Source organism: Amphibalanus amphitrite, unplaced genomic scaffold (assembly GCF_019059575.1).
Source record: "Amphibalanus amphitrite isolate SeventyFive unplaced genomic scaffold, NRLGWU_Aamphi_draft 000623F_arrow, whole genome shotgun sequence".
Lineage (NCBI taxonomy): Eukaryota > Metazoa > Arthropoda > Thecostraca > Balanomorpha > Balanidae > Amphibalanus > Amphibalanus amphitrite.
In genome coordinates, this window is record NW_024882117.1 from 175978 (window position 1) to 195970 (window position 19993).

The 19993-nt window shown below is 52.5% G+C and overlaps 1 protein-coding gene across 2 annotated transcripts in view; it reads right to left on the bottom strand.

Moving 5' to 3' along the window:
* The window catches only part of LOC122363482 (dual specificity protein kinase CLK2-like), a 97422-nt gene that overhangs the window by 9372 nt on the left and 68057 nt on the right, over positions 1 to 19993 (bottom strand). For both annotated transcript variants that reach the window (XM_043332789.1, XM_043332788.1), the window contains 8 exons: positions 12555 to 12621; positions 11762 to 11875; positions 10340 to 10430; positions 9363 to 9533; positions 6637 to 6766; positions 1868 to 2012; positions 953 to 1058; positions 104 to 210 (listed from right to left, as the gene is read on the bottom strand). In XM_043332789.1, the coding sequence (XP_043188724.1) occupies positions 104 to 210; positions 953 to 1058; positions 1868 to 2012; positions 6637 to 6766; positions 9363 to 9533; positions 10340 to 10430; positions 11762 to 11875; positions 12555 to 12621 (931 nt within the window). The remainder of the gene's footprint in view (positions 1 to 103; positions 211 to 952; positions 1059 to 1867; positions 2013 to 6636; positions 6767 to 9362; positions 9534 to 10339; positions 10431 to 11761; positions 11876 to 12554; positions 12622 to 19993) is intronic.

Here is a 19993-nt window from a genome sequence, read left to right on the forward strand (position 1 = left end):
CCGCCATAATCTGCCATTGAGGGACAGGACAGACTATTCTGTCCGAGCAGTGACCTCCGCAGCGGCTGATGACGTCACACCGGTACCCGATGACGTCACTCACCGGATGGCGTCACGCAGCGTGATCCGCTGGCTCGGTTCATACTCCAACATCCTCTGGATCAGGTCAAACAGCTGCACGTGCTCCGGGTCAGAGCTCTGCATGTACCGCTGTGGAGACAGGTCAGGTCAGGTCAGGTCAGACAGCTCCGGGTCAGAGCTCTGCATGTACCGCTGGGAAGACAGGTCAGGTCAGGTCAGGTCAGGTCAGACAGCTCCGGGTCAGATCTCTGCATGTACCGCTGTAAAGACAGGTCAGGTCAGGTCAGGTCAGGTCAGACAGCTGCGGGTCAGAGCTCTGCATGTACTGCTGTAAAGACAGGTCAGGTCAGATCAGGTCATGTCAAACAGCTGCACGTGCTCCGGGTCAGAGCTCTGCATGTACCGCTGTGGAGACAGGTCAGATCAGGTCAAACAGCTGCACGTGCTCCGGGTCAGAGCTCTGCATGTACCGCTGTAAAGACAGGTCAGGTCAGATCAGGTCATGTCAAACAGCTCCGGGTCAGAGCTCTGCATGTACCGCTGTAAAGACAGGTCAGGTCAGATCAGGTCATGTCAAACAGCTGCACGTGCTCCGGGTCAGAGCTCTGCATGTACCGCTGTGGAGACAGGTCAGGTCAGGTCAGATCCAGGGGCGGCAGTGAGCGCCCTGATGCAAGCTCGGAGCACCCATGCACTTTACACTCCGCCGCATTGTTTGCACAAGCCAGCGAAAAACCACACAGACCGGCGGTTCTTATCGCATCCTTCTTATCTCACCCGACCACAGTCCACGGCCACGCCATCACCCTGTTTACACTTTCTTATCTCTCCCCCGTTCCAGCACCCCCTCTGCCCTGCCCGGAGCTCTCACCCGGAGCGGTTTGCAGTTCTCTCGGACGTAGCGGGCCGCCGAGCTCTTCTCGTCCCAGTCGAGCCGTCCCCGATAAAAGTACTTGGTCTTGGAGCGCTGGCTCATTCTGCGGAAACACAGGGAAGAGGTCAGTTGATAATGGCGTGAAGGGTAAGCAAGAGTCAGCACGAGGTCGTGTCTATCTTAGATAGATTAGATAGTGTCACAAGTGCCGCCTGCGCACTCCCCTGCGCTGCTTGAGTGAATGACAACGCGAAAAACTCGCTGTAAAACAATGGAAGACCATGACTCGTCGTAGGCATAGGTAAAGGTATCAGTTACCAGTGGCCGCCGGGCTGGTTCAGTTACGCTATCGCGCACACAATGAATCGGAGGTGTGCAGGCGCCGTGCAAAAAGCGATGAATACAAATACACGTGTTTAAATCAGGACACGCACCGTGCACAACGACTAATCCCGTGCCAACACGGTTCGTAAGCCGACGCCAGCTCGGCGGTGCGACATTGGCCCTGGACACGTTCGATGTTCAATAATACATTCACAACACGGAACACGCCTGGTCGAGCACACCATGAGGCGCCTTCCGGTCCCTGAATTCACAGAACCGTGCCGATTTAATTCCTGACGCGCTAAATCCGATCAATCGGCGACCACCGCGGTCTGGGATTGGCCGGGTCGCCAGCCGACACCCCCCCCCCCCCCCCCGGACGCGGTGCACGCCTGACAGCCCCACCTGACGCCTGTGACAGCCGAATCGGGCGGGCCTGACACACTGACATATCTCCGTGTCGTGTCGGCTGCCATGTGCGCCGCCCTCGCCCCTGTCTGCTCTGCACCCCCCCCCCCCCTTCCCCCCGTCTGACTCAGTGCAGACCTGCCCACTCAGCGACCCCGCTGTGATCAATACCGGTCTCACCTGTACGGTATTGGGCCGAGGATACGCTCCATCATGGCCAGATGTTCGCGGTTGTCGTGCGTCTGGAACAGCGTCAGGCCCAGATACAGCTCGAACAGGATGCAGCCAATACTCCAGACGTCGCACGGCTGTGACCAGCCCAGCTCTGAAACGGACAGAGGTCAGGTCAGGTCAGGTCACCGGGCAGGGGCGGTAGGACATCCAGGTCACTTCAGGTCACCGGTCAGGGGAGTTCAGACACCCGGGTCATGTCAGGTCACCGGTCAGAAGCGGTCAAACACCCAGGTCATGCCATGTCACCGGGTTAGGGCGGTCAGACACCGGCACGGATGAACGGGCTACTGAAACCCATGTCACATACGGGGGCTCATGTTGGGTCGCACAACTTCTCCAAGTTTCTACCCTATCACAATTCATATCGCACCGTGGCTAATTCTCATTCAGCATCTGCCGCGTCTCTCTCTCTCTCTCTCTCTCTCTCTCTCTCTCTCTCTCTCTCTCTCTCTCTCTCTCTCTCTCTCTCTCTCTCTCTCTCTCTCTCTCTCTCTCTCTCTCTCTCTCTCTCTCTCTCTCTCTCTCTCTCTCTCTCTCTCTCCTCTCTCTCTCTCTCTCTCTCTCTCTCTCCTCTCTCTCTCTCTCTCTCTCTCTCTCTCTCTCTCTCTCTCTCTCTCTCTCTCTCTCTCTGCTATCCCTCCTCTTTCTCTCGCTCGATCCGTACCTCTCCTGCCCCCCGATCTCCCTTTACATCCTTCATCATTCCATTTGAGCGCCTGCAGCCGCGAGCCTCCCGTTTCTTTATCTCAGAAGCGACGCTGCAGAACCCACAAAGGGGCGGCCTTCCTGTCCCTTTACGACCTCCTCCGAGCAGTGCCGGCGGGGCTGCGTGGCGGATCGGTCTCGATAAAACTCAGTAGCAGCTAGGAGAGGTGTTCTACTCACTGAGCCGCAGCCGGCGCCGGTCCACTGGTCGCAAACAGGAAATGACCGCTGTAAATGCATCGTGGGATAGTGCTTTGAGGACGGTCAGTGTCCCGAGTCGGTCCCGAGTCAGAGGACGGTCGGCGGCCAGACGAGAGTCTGCAGACGGCCAAAAATCCGGTAGAGAAGCGTAGAGACCCGGTAGAGGCACACAATGCTTGGAGCACCCGCGGAGGTATGTAGGGCCTTGCCCGCGGCGCGAACTCGATTGAAGACAGTCCAGTTCAGAGCAGTGATCACACTGTCTGTTACACTGAAGTGCGAACTTCCATAACCCGTAACGATTCCGCTGTTCGGTTTGTTCGTTGTCGGCCGTTGATATTCCCTCTCGTCGCTGATCGATCCAGTTCGAGACAAAGCCTCTGTCACTAATCTGGGAGGCGTTAGGTCGATGAAGGTCGTTCGGGTCAGCTCAGCTCAGGTCAGGTCCGTCAGTTCAGCTCAGATCCGTCAGCTCCCGCCCGGTTCGAGCTCCGGCTGTCTCAGGGGGAGCCGGAGCCGGAGCCACCACCGCCAGATCCGGAGCCGCCGGAGCCACCACCGCTCGGATACCACGTCAGACAGGTTCTCGCCTTGGTCGGCAGCGAGATGGGCTCCCGCTGGTGGTGCCGCACCAGTTCCTCCACCGAGCGGAAGCTCGCCTCGTCCTTCTTGTGGTAGCCGAGCGCAAAGCGTCCGTCGCTGCGCTGCCGGATGTTGAAATTATACACCTGACCGGAGTGTAGCAGCGTGAGCGCGAACGGCGCCGAGGCCCCGCCGCGCTGCGACGGCCGCACCACAAACGCGCCGTTGCCGCGGCGCAGGATCAGGGCGCGCGCGCCGGCCCGGTCGACGGGGTGGAACCAGGCCTGCTCCTGGAGACTGGCCCCGGACGGCGGCGGCGGCAGCGAGCGGCGCACCAGAGGGCTGCGCGCCGGTCCCCACTCGGGACTGAGCGGCTCACGGGGCGGCACCGGCGGCACACCGTCCGGCACCAGGTAGTCGCCCGGCTCCGTGTCGCCGTCCCCGGACGCCGAGCTGGTGTCCGAGCCCGGCTTGGGCGGCCGCGGAGGAGCGGGGCACGGCGGTGCCACCACCGGTGACGGCGCCCTGTCAGAGCCCGGGGCCGGCGCGGGGGCGGGGAGGGTGTCTGCGGTTTTTGCGGCAGACTCTGACGTGTGAGCGGTCCCGTTGCACCGCGGAGAGACGGTGGTCCGAGCGACCCGCGGAGAGCTGCTCCCATTGGTCGACCCATTAGCCACCACCGTCGGCGAGTCTGCCTTCCCGGTTCGTCCGGCATCCGTAACAGCACCGCTCTTGCTGGCAACAGCTGGCGTGCTCTTCCCCACCGCCGGCGACTTCATTACGGGGCCGCCGCGCTCCCCCTCCCTGGCGGGGCGCGGCGCCGGAGCGAATTTAGCTCCTGTGCCGGCGCCGGCGCTGGACGCCGCCGGGGAGCCGGCCCCAGCTGGCCGCCGGAGCTGGACGGACGCGGTCGGCGCCCCGAGGGCGTCCCTCCCCGCGGGGCCAGCTGAGTCAGCGCCGGCAGCCACCCGACGGACGGGACCGGTCGGTGCTGCCCGCGCCAGGCCGTCCAGCACCTCGAACCGCTGCCGCAGCCGCTGTACCGCGCTGCCCGTGCTGTCCTCCATGGCAGGGTCACACGCTGGGCCGGGAGACCGGTACTGTCACACGCTGAGGTCAGGTCAGGGCCTCAACCACTCCCGTCACAGTCCCACACAAAGTTACCCGCTGCTCAGCGTCCTCTCGAGAGCAAGTATCGAGCTACCGACCACTTTCCACACGCTATCTTTCCTCCACTGTTTGACAACACGCGGCGCGCGGGGCCCGCTGCCGCCGCCTCCGCCCGCGCACCGCCGTCTGGCCGCCGGCCCGCCGGCCGCGCCGCCGCGTCGGCCGGCGTCGCTGCCTGCACGTGGCCCCGCCCTCCCCGACGGAGCGGCCACGCGCGCCGACCAGTGACGTCACGGCCCGTGGCGGCGCACGGGTGGTATCGCGTCACGGCGGCTTGTTACCGTCGGGCGGACCAGTCACGTGACCCCCGAATTGGTGGTGACTCATCCGCGCCGGTTAAAGTGGGCGAGGGAGGGGAGGTAGCCAAGGTCGTCGACGGGCTGTATTGATCTGGGGGGGAGGGCGGGCATTGCCCGATGGAGGGCAGGGGCCACCGGCCCGGCAGTAGGGGTATTTATTTATCTGGCAGCGATGACAGGCCGGCGCGGCGCGCAGCTGAGGGCCCGACGCGCCGTCCAAAAATGTTTGGTTTAGCCACCGGCAGACTGCGCCGACCGGAAGGGCCGGATAAGATCAGCGCCGATGTCGACCCTGGTGGCTGACCGGTACCATAACAGCCGCCCTCGCCCTCGTCCGTCGGTGATAGCGCCACTCATGGAACTGCCCTTGGGCGTGACATTCGACGGGTGAGCGATCATTGCCGATGATTCGGCTCCCAGTGTCAGTCGGTCCAATAAACTTCCGTGCGTCACGGCTTCTGGCGATGAGGCTGTTGAACTCGCACCAGTCTGAACAGTGGCGATATATTTTCGGCTGACGGGTGATTTATATCGAACTAAGAGGTACAGTTGGCAGCGCATTATTTCATTATATCCCATCGTTTTTCCTTACACAAGTAGTGCTGTAAGGGCAAAACAAATGCTGAATATCCAAAGAGCAAAGCAAAATAAAATTATGCAAAAAGCTCAGAAGTTCACGCGGTTATTAACCGTTCCGCTATCGTCACATCAGCAAGACGAATTACGAAATAATGCAGAGAATGGCATACAAGTGTATCGTAAATAAGCTCGTGATTACCTAGGTATACCATCACTCACGACGACGAATGATAAGCGATGTACCCAAATGATAAGGACCCTTCAACACTGACCCGAGCCGACTATCCATCTGCTTTAAACCCTAAAATACTATAGAGGAGAAAGTGTTTTGTATTCCGCCTGTTCGCGCCACCGGCCACAGTCGGAGCCCGCTCTCCCTCTCTGGAATGTTGCCTGCTGATCTCCGCCGTGATGACCATTTTACGATATCATTCGATCCATGTTTGGCGGCGGTATGTCCGGTATTGGTGATCAAATGATGAGTATTGCCTTCTAAAATCGCGGGACTAAGGCACACACTGGTCACAACTCTGACTTGGTATGAGGTGAAGGATGCAGCGACTGCTTTCACCGTGCGGGATGAATTTGGACAGGCCAGCTGCCGAACAGGAACGTGAATGGTCAGCCAGGTGCGGACATCTTTTAGGTGTGACTCAGGTAGCCTGACAGGAAGCCTGGCAGCCTCTCAGGTAGTCTCCTCTGGTAGTCTGACAGGTAGTCTGGTAGTCTCTCAGGTAGTCTGACACCTAATTCAATATACCCTGGTCTGACGTGCATCCCCCGCAGGCCCAAGCTGACGCGGCTGACAGTCAGCTACACACACACAGCGCGGAGCTGCACCGTGCAGCTAACAGCTCACCGTCCTAGGGGCATTGTCAGCATTAGCGAGGGCAGAAATCACCCCGCGTGGCAAGACAATGGGGAAGGGTAAGCACAACTGCAAATGCCACTGCACAGCATGTGTCAGGCCCGTAAGTCGAAGCCAAATGAAAGCGAGTCGTCCGTAAAACAGCCGATGTTAACAAATAACCTGCACATTGGCTCCTATTGCTTCTCCCGGTAGTGCCGAGCAAGATTCTTACAGATAGTGCCGAGTACGTCTGCAGTAGTGCCTTGTCCGGTGGTGTCGGTTTCACCTGCTATAGTGTCCAGTAGTGCTGAGTCACTATCCGTACTCACCAAGCAGCACCTCGGGCGCCCGGTAGTGCCGTGTCGACACCACCGTGCTGTGGTGCTCATGGTCGAAGGTGGCACTCCCGAAGTCGATCAGACGAATGTCCGAGCTCCGCACCACGCGTACGTCCCGTTTCTGAGAACAGATAGGACAGCAAGAATAAGAAATGTGGGTCACGTCAAATGGGTAGCATATATCGAGACAAATGTTTAACATTTTCTATCTGATGTCGGTTAGGATCTGGGGCTGTCGGAGGACCGATGTCAGGACAAACTCATCACAGCTCAGAGAGCGGTATACAGCCCGGCTGCAAACTGTGCACGGAACTGGAACCGTACTTTGGTTTTCCGCTACAACGCGGCCGATTTCGCGGACCTTGCAAGTTGCCGACACCAAAACGCACCGCACCAAACAGATCTATCTGCCGCTGTGTGTTCAAAGCAGCCGCATGAGGTCCATCTCTCCGCTATCTTGCTCGCAATCATCGAATCAGAAGCTTCACGATTAGCACAAGCAATGTTTCTCGTGTAGCGGGCTCATTTCCGAGCCCGTATTGCACACGTACTGTACAGGCTGACCTGGATCTGCCTGAGGCGGTGGGACGGGGCAGGAGAGGGGGGTAGCCACTGGCGAAGATTAGTGAGACGGACAGTTTTAGTGGCGGAACTGGGACACGGCTGGCCACATTTGCTCGCAGCATGTGGCCAGAAGTGATGAGCAGTGCCAAGTAAAGCGAGGGCAGTGAAGATTACCGACGCAGGGGTCGCAGCTCGGCTCCGGCAGTGGGACGTGAATGTCAGACAAATGACACACACTTTTCTAGCATACTGCTAGCTTTTGTATGATACACGTGGAACTGAGGAACGCACCTAAATAGGTAGAAATAGCTCAACGAGAGGTGAAATCGATAAGCTGCGTGAACGAAAAAATGTCCAACAGTATCCCATCGCCTACATGGCTTCATGTTCATCATAAGACAACAAGGACTAACCGAACTGCACAATCAACGTTATGTGCATTCTCGCACGCAACTAATAATTCATTGCTGCTAATCTCCCCAGTTTCGTCCGACACCCAGTCCGCCAGCGGCCGTGGCAGCTCCACCCCTCGTTATAGCTCAGTTCGTAACCGGTTCTCGTACTCCACCCATCCACGGTGGCACGTGAGGTGTCAGCCGTCAGCCCGGGGCCGCCCGCTCCCGGGTGCGCGCATCAGCGACCCTCTCACTGGGGCGGCACTCCTGGAGGCGGCGCTTCTTCGTCCCCGGGCTACATCAGATGGGAGGTGCGATTATCTATCCGTGCCCTTCGGTCGTCATCAACCAGCGGCAGCACCTCTAGGCAGTGTACCGCAGATCGGCCATTGCTGTCCTCCCCCGGGCAAAAATGGCATGTCGATCGGGTAAAACGTCCGATCAAGCCCTGCCCGCTGGCCAAGATCAGCCCAACATTCCACAGTGTCGGCACACCAACCCTGTCCACTGGGGATCAGACAGCTTGCTATGTTCACAGGGGATTGGACAACCTGCTGGACAGACCGTACACTGTCCAATCCCAGACCGGAGCTACCGCGCCGAGCCGGGAGAGCTGGGAAGCTGCCCCCCCCCCCCGGCAGCTGCGCCCACTCTCGGCATCCCCCGGAGCTGTTTATTATGATTCGGTGATGCATCGGTCTGGCTGCAGCCGACCCGACCCCGGACCCCGGCTGTCCGTCTCGGGTCGCGCATTCTCCGAAGGCGATGCTCAGGTTTGACAATGAGTGCGCCGTCAGCCACACCTCAGCCACACTCAAAGGTGCACTGGATGCGAGGGTGAGGGGAAATGAATTATGTGCTATTGAAGCACCGTTTCAATCAATACAGGAAAACGACAAAACTTGGTCAAGAGCAGAAGAGCTTGGTCTGACGGGAAACTGAGCCCAATTGAGATAGAACATAGCTATGAACATAGTTCTCACGACGTTAGATATACATAAGTTAGGTTATAGGTATTGCCTTCCTGGACACATTGATCACATCTGTCACACTGCAGCACCATGACTAAAAGTATCTATCTCTGCAAAACGCTAGAGCGCCTGCAAGCACCCAAGGCACGTAAAGCCATTGAGGAGAAAATGAACGGGAAATATTTCTGGCATGTTCGCCCGCATTCCTCTCTCGTAAGCCATGACTCACATATTGCACTACGCCAACTCGGCTATTCAACTATTAATGCTCTCGGTGGGACAGTAGCGGCGGAACACCTTGAATCAAGGGGGGGGGGGGCACTGCCGACTTTTGGTTCCATTCTTTCCATGCAACGCCCATAGGGCTAATGTTAAAATTCCAAAATAAAGGGGGCACGGTGCCCCCTCCCCCCAGCCCCGTTCCGCCGCCTATGCGTTGGGACGAATTTGGCTCGATCGACCTCGGCACGGTTTAGTGGGCGTTGTCTTTTACTCGGAGCGATTTCACTACTGCCCGTTGCCGGCGCCAGCGAGGCGGCAATTTCATGTTACTAGACGGCAGCGGAGAGCGAACCTGACAGACCAGCTCCACCGACTAATGGGTGGGATTTGGGACCTGCAGCGACGCTCTCTATGGCGATGCCTAGTCGGGGTCGCAACGAACAGAGACCGGAAACCGACAGGGCATCTTGCAAATATCAATGCTATTACACTGTTACGCACGAACAGACGGACAGTAGTGCACAGTTTGTACCCGTCCAAATCCTTCCCCGGCGGCAGGACCCACCTTTCTCGGGCTGTAGGTGACGTCGTAGTCGGAGTTGACGAACAGAATGTTCTCCGGTTTGAGGTCGGTGTGCGTCAGCCGCGTGTCGTGCATGAACGCCACGGATCGGCACAGCTGCAGGCCGATGTGGCGCACCTGGGTCAGCGGGTACGGCTGGTAGCTGTTCTCCTTCTGTAGGGGGGAGGACGGGTGTCAGTTCTCCTGTCGGAGGGAGCGTGGGAGTAAGTTCACCCTCTGGCAAGGGGGGCGGGTGTCAGCCTGACGGGCGAACGACGCAGGTTCGAATCTCACCGACACCAACTCGTGTCACTTGGGATGAACTTCAGCGGCCAACACGTAATTTACTGCAGTTTATCGCAGTTTATTATGAACGGTTCGCACAACAGTAGGACGGCTCCACCAGGCACACAAGCGAGCTGAACCGAGCTGCAGGTTCGATAGAATAAAACAAAAAGAAACCTTTCTCAGAACCTCCTTTGCAAGCAGACAAGGCTTATCCATCTCGCAACGGCTACTTCAACGAGATAGCGGCGTCAAAAACCTTGCAATGTTTGCAAACGGTCAGGCGTCACCTCACCAGGCGTAACGTTGCAGAGTGGCGTAATTCAACACATCACAACTGAGATCAACCGTGCAAACGCAGTCAAACGGACCCAGCGGCGAACGCCGACGGCAGGCGGCTGACTGACTGACTGACTGACTGACTGACTGACTGACTGACTGACTGACTGACTGACTGACTGACTGACTGGCTGACTGGCTGACTGACTGACTGACTGACTGACTGACTGACTGACTGACTGACTGACTGACTGACTGACTGACTGACTGACTGACTGACTGATTGACTGGCTGACTCACGCAATCCCTAACTCACTCACTCACTCACTCACTCACTCACTCACTCACTCACTCACTCACTCACTCACTCACTCACTCACTCACTCACTCACTCACCCCGGTTCCCTCCCTCTTACCATGAAATCGAACACGCTGAGTCCGAGTATCTCGAAAGCGATGCAGATGTGTCCGCCGTAGTCAAACCACTCCAACATCAGCACACACCGGCTGCGGGTGACGGAAGGCACATGTTAAACAGAGAGGCTGCTTATTCAGTGACAGCACAAATAAATAATGATGATGATTTGAACCGGTCATCGAGGCGTCCAGTCTGTGCAATAAATAGCGTGACATCATACTAGTGAACTACGACATACCGTGACCATGGCGCCGCTGAATGGTGTGCCAGGTCTGGCTGGGTGTGACATTTATAATAAATATAGCAAACCCTATATGACCTATCCAAAATGGCATACACAATGTCATACTGCAGAATGAAACAATGGCATTTCGAGCACTATATTGCGGTATGCTTGATAAAAGTCACGCATTACTGTTTCCTCAGGCATGTTTAACCCTAGAACGCCTAGGGGGGGGGTTGTATCAACCCCCCCCTGAGGTTTTTTCGAAGTGCACGCTAAACGGCTTGTCGTAGCGGGCTGAAATTTTCAATACCCTCTGGGGCAACCTTTGCGCATCTTTTGCCGAAAAAAAATTGATCGGGTCATGTCAGGTCACGGAGTTATGACGTCATAAGAGGTACAGCCTCCGGCCGGATTTTCACAAACTGAGTGCCAACGCCCGAGGTTTCCTGCCGGTGGTACGGACATCGGTTGATGGATCAAGATGAAACTTCCCATGCATGTTGGGGCAAGTATTGGCTATCATATGGTATAAGAAATTTGACCGGGTCAGGTCAGGTCACGGAGCTATGACGTCACAAGAGGAACAGCGTCCGGTACTATTTTTGAAAAGCGCCCGAACCACTATTTTGCTAATTCTTGTCACCTCAATGGGAATATGCAGCAATATTAGCTTCTATAGGGAGCAAATGGACCTCCCAAATCCAAAAATTCAATCAGATTTCAAAAATTTAAATTTTGATTTTTCGAATTTCTGCCGCCGACTGTGACCTTGCCGACTTCCGGCGCTCCCAACGCGCCATTTTTAGAGCTAGGGAAACGAAATACATACCAAACGATAGAGAATTGATCAAGGAACACGATAGTGAAGGTTTCAAGTCGATATCTCCCACCGTTTTGCCGCAATCGCCGCCGAAAGTTGAAAAAAGTATATTTTTCCGAAAATTTGACCTTTGACCGGTCAAAAGTAGGTCAAATGTTGACCTAGGACCAAAAAATATACCACCAATCGCGAGATCTCGTTGAGAGCAATCCGTTGGTTTTTTCCGCGAAGCTCTACGACCTTCCGTTTCGAAACGCCAGGGGGGGTCGTAACAACCCCCCCCCCCCTGGTCGTTCGTGTTATGAGAAATGGCCTGGTCGTGCGAGGGTTAAGGCGCCACAATATCCACATTCCGGTGTCAGTCTACAACTCACTGCCTGCCGTATGGGTCCTTGTCGTTGAGTTTCTCCAGTACGTTGATCTCCAGCTTGGCTGCCTCGCGGTATTTGTCCACGTTCTTAATCACCTTCAACGCTATCACCCTGTCTCTGAAAGCACAAATGTGGTCAATGGTCAATCACTGCACTGGATGACTGCACAACAGGTTATACTCAGATATATCTCTCTATCAAGACTCCTGCCCTGCCACAATATATGTAAGAACGAATCTGATGTGATGCAGTCCCATTCACGTAGGATTGGGGAGGGACAATGCACGACTCAACTATACGGGAAAAACTGCTAATGAGTTTATGCGTCAATCTGGTAAGCACGACTGGAACGGCAAACAAACAGACCCCACACGGGTTCACTCGCCATTTCATCTAAAGCCACACAGCTGCACACAGGTCACAAAAAGAGTTTTAGCCATCCTCGTTGACAACCGTGACGCAACAGCAGGACTACCACGCACACAGGTGCAAGCGCGACAAAGAACCCCAACAGAGACAGAGACAACAAAGGTGACTGGAAGTCGGATGTTGAGTGCCAGCACTATGGCCTTGCCAGTTGCCAGCACCCAACAAACGCCATCCCGCGTGACGGGTCCGCATAAACGATAACCCACCATATGGCTAGGGCTGGGTGATCAGTGATCACAACAGAAGGCAGCCCCAGCGCCACCTAGGGCACAGTAAGCCTCGGACGGTCTACATGGTACCGAGGCTTCAGCAATAAAAACGAGCAGTGAGAGACACTGGAAGAGAGTGAGCATGCCGATAGACTTACTTTTCGAGATCCTTGACTTTGACGACCTTGCCGAACGTGCCCTCACCGAGCGTGGACAGAATCCGATCTGAAACGAGAGAGGAGTGAGTCAGGGCGGCATACTATAGATTTCAATCCCTGCCGGTAGAGGACCCTACAAACCTGGCCATAGGGATGTTGCAAGGACTCTTTAGTGCCCTCGTCGCAAGTAGAGGTGGCCTGATGATCTATCAATAATTTACATGCACCCAGCCAACAGCATGCCTCCCACCTGTCCTGTCCTCGTTATCCTCATGAGTCAGTTCATCCTTATCACTGATCACACTAGTCACTACCCCGTTCGGGCTGACGCAGGCGGTTATCCCGCCAGACAACCGGTGGATAGCACATCGGAAAGCACCGTAGGTAGGTAGGTGCCTGCAGGTGCTACGCTACTCCTTCGGGGGCCAAGTTGAAGTCCCTTGGATCGAGTGGTTGTATGGCTGGCCAAATGCCTTAGGAACAGTCTCCTCCCCCATGCAGCATGACCTTATAGGTAGCTTCTTCAGTGCAGCTGTCAGGGCCTCGTCTAACATGATAACTGGGGGGGCAATTGCCTCCCCAGTCGAGCGGATTGCCCCCCCAGTGGCCAACATTTGCCCCCCCAGTCAACACGTGAACTTCTCACAAAATTTCCTTCTCTGCAATACGTTTTTGCCAGGAGTCTTACATGGATTTAACGAGAAACATTAAATAATTTGTTCAATAACTGTTCATGGCTACGGGAAAAGCCAGAGTTTCGTGATTTTCAGAGCTGAGAGCGCCAAGTAGCAAATTGTCAATTAGCAGCTGGCCAGTGACCCAACTCGTGTTTGCCCCCCCCCCACACACACACACACTCAGTCAAACGCTCAACACGGATAAGTATGTTTATCACTGTCTGGTGGGACAATGTGAGGGGGCAACACAATGTTAACCCTAGAACGCCTAGGGGGGGGGGGGTTGTATCAACCCCCTCCCCCTGAGGTTTTTTCAAAGTGCACGCTAAACGGCTTGTCGTAGCGGGCTGAAATTTTCAATACTCTCTGGGGCAACCTTTGCGCATCTTTTGCCGAAAAAAATTGATCGGGTCATGTCAGGTCACGGAGTTATGACGTCATAAGAGGTACAGCCTCCGGCCGGATTTTCACAAACTGAGTGCCAACGCCCGAGGTTTCCTGCCGGTGGTACGGACATCGGTTGATGGATCGTGATGAAACTTACCATGCATGTTGGGGCAAGTATTGGCTATCATATGGTATAAGAAATTTGACCGGGTCAGGTCAGGTCACGGAGCTATGACGTCACAAGAGGAACAGCGTCCGGTACTATTTTTGAAAAGCGCCCGAACCACTATTTTGCTAATTCTTGTCACCTCAATGGGAATATGCAGCAATATTAGCTTCTATAGGGAGGAAATGGACCTCCCAAATCCAAAAATACAATCAGATTTCAAAAATTTAAATTTTGATTTTTCGAATTTCTGCCGCCGACTGTGACCTTGCCGACTTCCGGCGCTCCCAACGCGCCATTTTTAGAGCTAGGGAAACGAAATACATACCAAACGATAGAGAAATGATCAAGGAACACGATAGTGAAGGTTTCAAGTCGATATCTCCCACCGTTTTGCCGCAATCGCCGCCGAAAGTTGAAAAAAGTCTATTTTTCCGAAAATTTGACCTTTGACCGGTCAAAAGTAGGTCAAATGTTGACCTAGGACCAAAAAATATACCACCAATCGCGAGATCTCGTTGAGAGCAATCCGTTGGTTTTTTCCGCTAAGCTCTACGACCTTCCGTTTCGAAACGCCAGGGGGGGGGTCGTAACAACCCCCCCCCCCCCTGGTCGTTCGTGTTATGAGAAATGGCCTGGTCGTGCGAGGGTTAACCCGCGCCGGGCCGGTGCACTATGGGTCCGATGCAGGAATTAGCACGCCAAAAATGATAACTGCCATTTAATGGCTGCTTTTACATCAGAGATGAAAGCCAGAACATCCGAAATGGATTTTGCGTGATTTCTAAACATGTAGGAACCGTGTGACATGTGATATGTGACGTGTGTACCTACAGGGTGTCCCAGAATTACCCGGACATTTATTTTCTGGCTAAAAGTACGATTGCGCTCGATTCTAATGATATACAAGCATCATGCTTTTATAAGATATCCCTTAGCTATCGAGCTTGGGGACTGTGTGCTTTTGGTGACCGGTAACGACTCGAGTCAAGTATTATCCAGAGTCAAGTAAGAGTAGTACTTTTCCGTTTTCAGCTTAAGCCACTAATAGGCAACCATGGTGAATCAACTCCCGTTTTCAACTTTGTAAACGGACTTTCGGCATGGTTTTTGCTGGAGAGCTTCAGCAGCTCATCTGCAAGCAGTTAGGATTGAGCAAAGCGCAATTATATCAGCTAACGAAGCCAGAGAGAGCAAGAGATAAACCTGATTGACAAGCTTGGGCTCGGCCAAAAAGGGCCATGCACCAGTTGTCAAACGGGTGGTTGCTTGTCATGGACAACAAACGTCACTGGACACTGATCTAGCTAAAAACTAGCTAAACGATAGATCAGGATTATCTAAAGAACATCAGTCTACTTTCCACCACTATCTTCGCAAAATTTTGGAATTTGGGCCTTGGGGTCCCTCGCCTGAAAAATATGCGAAAACTACGGGAAAAGCAGCGAAAATCACTACAATTCACCCCAAAAATATAATATATACAACCAAAAATTAAATTGAAGCACACACTTTGTGGTCTAACGAAGGTATTCTGTCATTTGAACCGCCCGAAAAAGGCGTGTGTGAACGTCAGATGACTACAACGCCCCAACAGCAGAGACGGCCAGGCACCCGTCGAAAATCAAATTGTGAGACATTTTGAGCCACCGTGCACTCATTGGGCTTGATATGATGGCCCAAAGACAACCGTTAGCACAGAGTACTACTGCGGTAATATTCTACCACTAAAAAAACTGGATGCCGTAAGCCAAATGGCCATGAACGGGTTTGTTTTGGAAACCAAATCTGTTGGAAGCCAAAGGTCCTGCCATGTTCAGACATCACTGAAAAAAGTTTTTACCATCAATTTACTAAGTTACTAGCTTTGGTAAATTTTACCATCAGCCTACCATCATATTACTACCAGCCTACTATGGTGCTGAATACTATCCTGCCTTGACATGTTGATATTACCATGGTTACGTTTATCAGGGGTGGTTTTGTACCCCAGTTTACAAGGTGGTAACCACCTGAGGCTAGTAGATACCCTCGTAAGCTAATATTCCCTACCATAGTAAAATCAACCTTTCCACGGGCGGATCCAGCAGGTGAATTCGGCGATCAAGTCTCCTCCTTTCCATAGAGGTGTTTGCCAATTTTTGATATGTTGGAAGGAGCGTCATCCAAGGACTAGCTGAGACCCTGAGCAATTAATAGTTTTATGGACGAAAGGCCAGAAATTTCTTGCAACAGTTCCCTGGGTGTGCTTCTGCTGCTATGGTAAGGTATACCATGGCAACACCATGACAACACTACACCCTTACTAACAATCCACGTGCGTCTGACTCTGCTGCAGCGGCGCCGCCATGTCAGTTCCGGCCGCGCGCCGGCGTTGTGAAGGTGCTCCGTGGTTTTAAATATTTGAACGGTGATTGTGTGGGTGGTTAGCGTAGCTGACGGTGGAGGATACTCGGAAATAACAAGTAAGTCGTTGTATCTTCAGCATAATAATACTTATCTCACGAGTGCCATTTCCAGCAAAGATCGCAGCCTTTGTTTCGGTTCATGTTGTTGAATTTCCTTGAGACCCTGTTGGACCGGGTAGGGGGAGGGTGGTGGGGTGGGTATCATTGCGGGCATTTCCCAGCGTCGGAAATCAACGTGTTTTTTTATTTGTTAACCCACGCCTCACTGGGGTATGTGCTCTAACGCGCCCCACAGCACGTTACAGCACGTTACAGTGGGGGGGGGGGGGGGGCTCCTAACTCCGAAACTACTGGGCCGATTGTCAAAATTCAAACGGCCCCTGGTAGCCCTGGAAATATTGTTGAGCGAAGCCTAATGTCATTGACCTCGAGGTCATCGATGACGTCACAGGTCAGGTCAAAGTAAAAATATCAGCGTCTTGGCACTCTGGGCGCCGGCCAACAAATCAGATCAGGCTCATTTTTTGTTTGCACACTCGTGAATATATGCGTAACATAACCTGAGGGTACCGAACTTGTACTTCGAATTTTTCAGGTCAAGGCCATCTCATCCCAGGTCACGAAAGCTTTATATCGTGCATCGGTGACGTGAGACATGTTTTATGGTTCATGTAGGCCATATATATCGAAATCAGTGTTGTATGTGTCAGTTTAGGCCATTTTAGCTGAATATAGCTGAGGTCAGGTCAGGTCACTTTAGGTCAAAAATGGTCAAATTTTGAAGTTGACATTTTTCAACAAAAAAGGTGTTTGTCAGATGAAGTTCACATATATTCAACGCATATGTGTTCAAACACATATAGACCCCGTTTCCATGGGCATCACTGATCCGGATCAGCAAACTTAAATCGTATTATATTTCTCGAACTCTTCGTTACATGATATAATTCCAAGTGGATTAGGCTTATATAATCAGTTAATCCCTTATTTTCATTTTCATATATTGTCTAACTATACTGGATTAGCTAATCCATTTTTACTGATCCGGATCAGTGATGCCCATGGAAACGTGGTCATATTCTGCTTTTTTTCATTCAGAAACGTATATGTAAAAAAATAAAAAATACAATTTCTGAGTTTTTATATTTATAATTTTCAAAATATTCAACATTTCGAAAGTCCGAAATCAGTTTGGTAGCCCTGTAGAGTCCACCCATGCAAAAAAAGGATCTAGCTTAACCCTCAAAAAAAAAATGCCCCCCCCCCTCAGGTGGGGGGGGGGGGCATTTTTTGCATCCATCTTTAGTTTTTTTCGATATATCTCCAGAACCGCTGCGCCGATCTTCACCAAACTTTCAGTACCCTTTTGCACATTGTGACCAATTTTTTTTCCAAAGGCTATGATAAGTTGGCCGCTACGTCGGAGTGACGTCATTTCTGCCATTGTCGACCAAAAAAAAAGCTTCGCGGGAAGAGCTGTCAGGTCTATAAATTTGATTATGCATAAAAATGTTCAAGACATGAAATGTGTAGAATTACCAGGGCTACTATACTGTTCTCTCGATTTTGTTTTTGAAGTTGACCCCAAAAATAAAAAGAAATAGATATAATAGCCAAAAAATCCCAAAAGTTTTTCGATTTTCGAAACAAACGGAATATATGTAATAGCCACTATGGACTTCTATTCACATTCCAAGTATTAGATCGATAACTCCTTTTTGCCAAGTTATAACAAAAAAAAAAACTGTTCAAAATTAATGACGTCAAATTTTCAAACTCGATTTTGGCAATTCTAGACCACAAAGCGCAAAACAAAGACCACCATTAGACTCGCCGTGACGAGTGGCATCGAATCAATACCAATTTTATGCGAAACTATCAACTTTGACCTGAAATTTGACCTTTTTGACCTGACATTGACCTGACCTCCACCAGAAAGTGACCAAAAAACCGTCCCTGATGGTCTTATAACCAACACCATTGAGGCGAATATGAAAAATTGGCCATAAAACATGCATCGCACAACCCTACTTAGTAAAGATAGGTTCATGTGCTGACCCTTGGTGATCGGACCTGGTATTATCAGTGACCTCCAATAGCAACATATGCTCGTATAATAGGCAACTCACGCCCTATCGCTGATTTTTGACAAAATGCCCTTTACTCGATGTTGCAGCGCATTCCTTAAAAGACCCGTGAACGGTGAAACATTTTATCTTTGACTTGGCCTGTGATGTCATCGGTGACCCCGAGGTCAATGAAATTGAAGTTCCCTCGACAAATTTAACAAGGCTATCGAACGCCATTTAAATTTTACCGATCCGTCATAGTAGCTTCGGAGATTCGGGGGGGGGGGGTCAAAAATCCCCCCCCTCCCACCGCGCGGAAGGTAGCCGGGAGGCCCACCGCTTGCCGGGTTAAAACTCAGATCTTGAGAGCGATTACCGTTGTTCAATGCTTTGCATCAAAATCGGCCGAACATGATGTCACTCTGGCGTCATTTCCGGCCGATCTATAGTAGCTACGAAAATTTTATTAGTGCACAAGGTGTCAAATAAATTGATGCAGCCGAAGGTCCTAAAAGCTTTGTTTTGATACGTCCAGCGGTTTTAAAGATATTGCGTAAACACGAGAGGGGCTATGAATAGCCCTCCCCACAGTAGGGTGGGGGTTAACCCTCGCCCGTATTGGTGTTTTTCAGCCACGAACGTTTAAGGGGGGGGGTCCGTTGAACCCCCTCCTTGCCGTTTCGCCCCTGATTGAGCTAGAGCTTCGCGGAAAAAACGAGCGTGCTGCCCGTGACGAGAGAAAGCCGATGGTACCCAATTTTATCCTAGGTCGTCGGTCCTAGGTCATCGGTTGACCTTCCAGGTCAGGTCAATGACCCAAAAGTGGGGAAAACTGGGACCTGTTAGAACGTCGTAAAACGTGGCTGCTATTGGTTTTTTTAGGGAACTGATCACGAATATCATGTTAGCTATGATCATAGATGATGTCTTCATGCATTTAGGCCAGGTCGGGTCAGGTCAGGTCAGGTCAACCAGTAAGGGTTTTGCCGGGTATTCGTAGTAGGTGCACTAGGTGGCAACCGCCTCTGACAGCTTCGTAACATGTTACGAAGGCACCAAAACTACTTCGTAAATGTTCATATATGGTTGTTAAATTCGAAATCAGCTAAAAAAACTAGCCTAGAAAGATGCTGATAAAACTCGAAAAAGTAAACCGAGGTCATCAAAGGTCAATGAACTGACCTGACCTTCTGGTGACCTTGACATCCACCCTAATGCATGGGAGCAGCATCATATCCCATGTTTGAACGCTTGAAACCACGAAAGGACTGCAAACGCGCGGCAAATGCGAGCCGACATACGCCGAATCGCGATTCCGGCCAAACATGGTCTCGAAAAGTAGGCCACAGGTCAAAGGTCATTAGTCAGGGCCATTACATTTTTTAGGGTAGGTGTAAAATTGATTATAACTCGAGGGTACTGAAAGCTTCGTTGCGGTCGGCCGCTTTTTACGCGAGGTATTCGCGAAAAACCGAGGGGGAGTCCGTTCGACCCCCCCCCCCTATACGGGGGAGGGTTAACAAGCCAAAACGTTGCTAATTTTTATTTTGATCTGACCTGTGACGTCAACGGTGATCTCGAGGTCAATAAAATTAGGTTTTGCTCGACAGTTTTTCCAGGGCTATCAGACGCCGTTTCAGTTTTGACAATCGGCCCAGTAGTTTCGGAGTTGGAGCGGGGGGGGGGTTCTATAAATAGCCCCCGCCTCCCCCAGTGGAGTGCGTTACAGAAC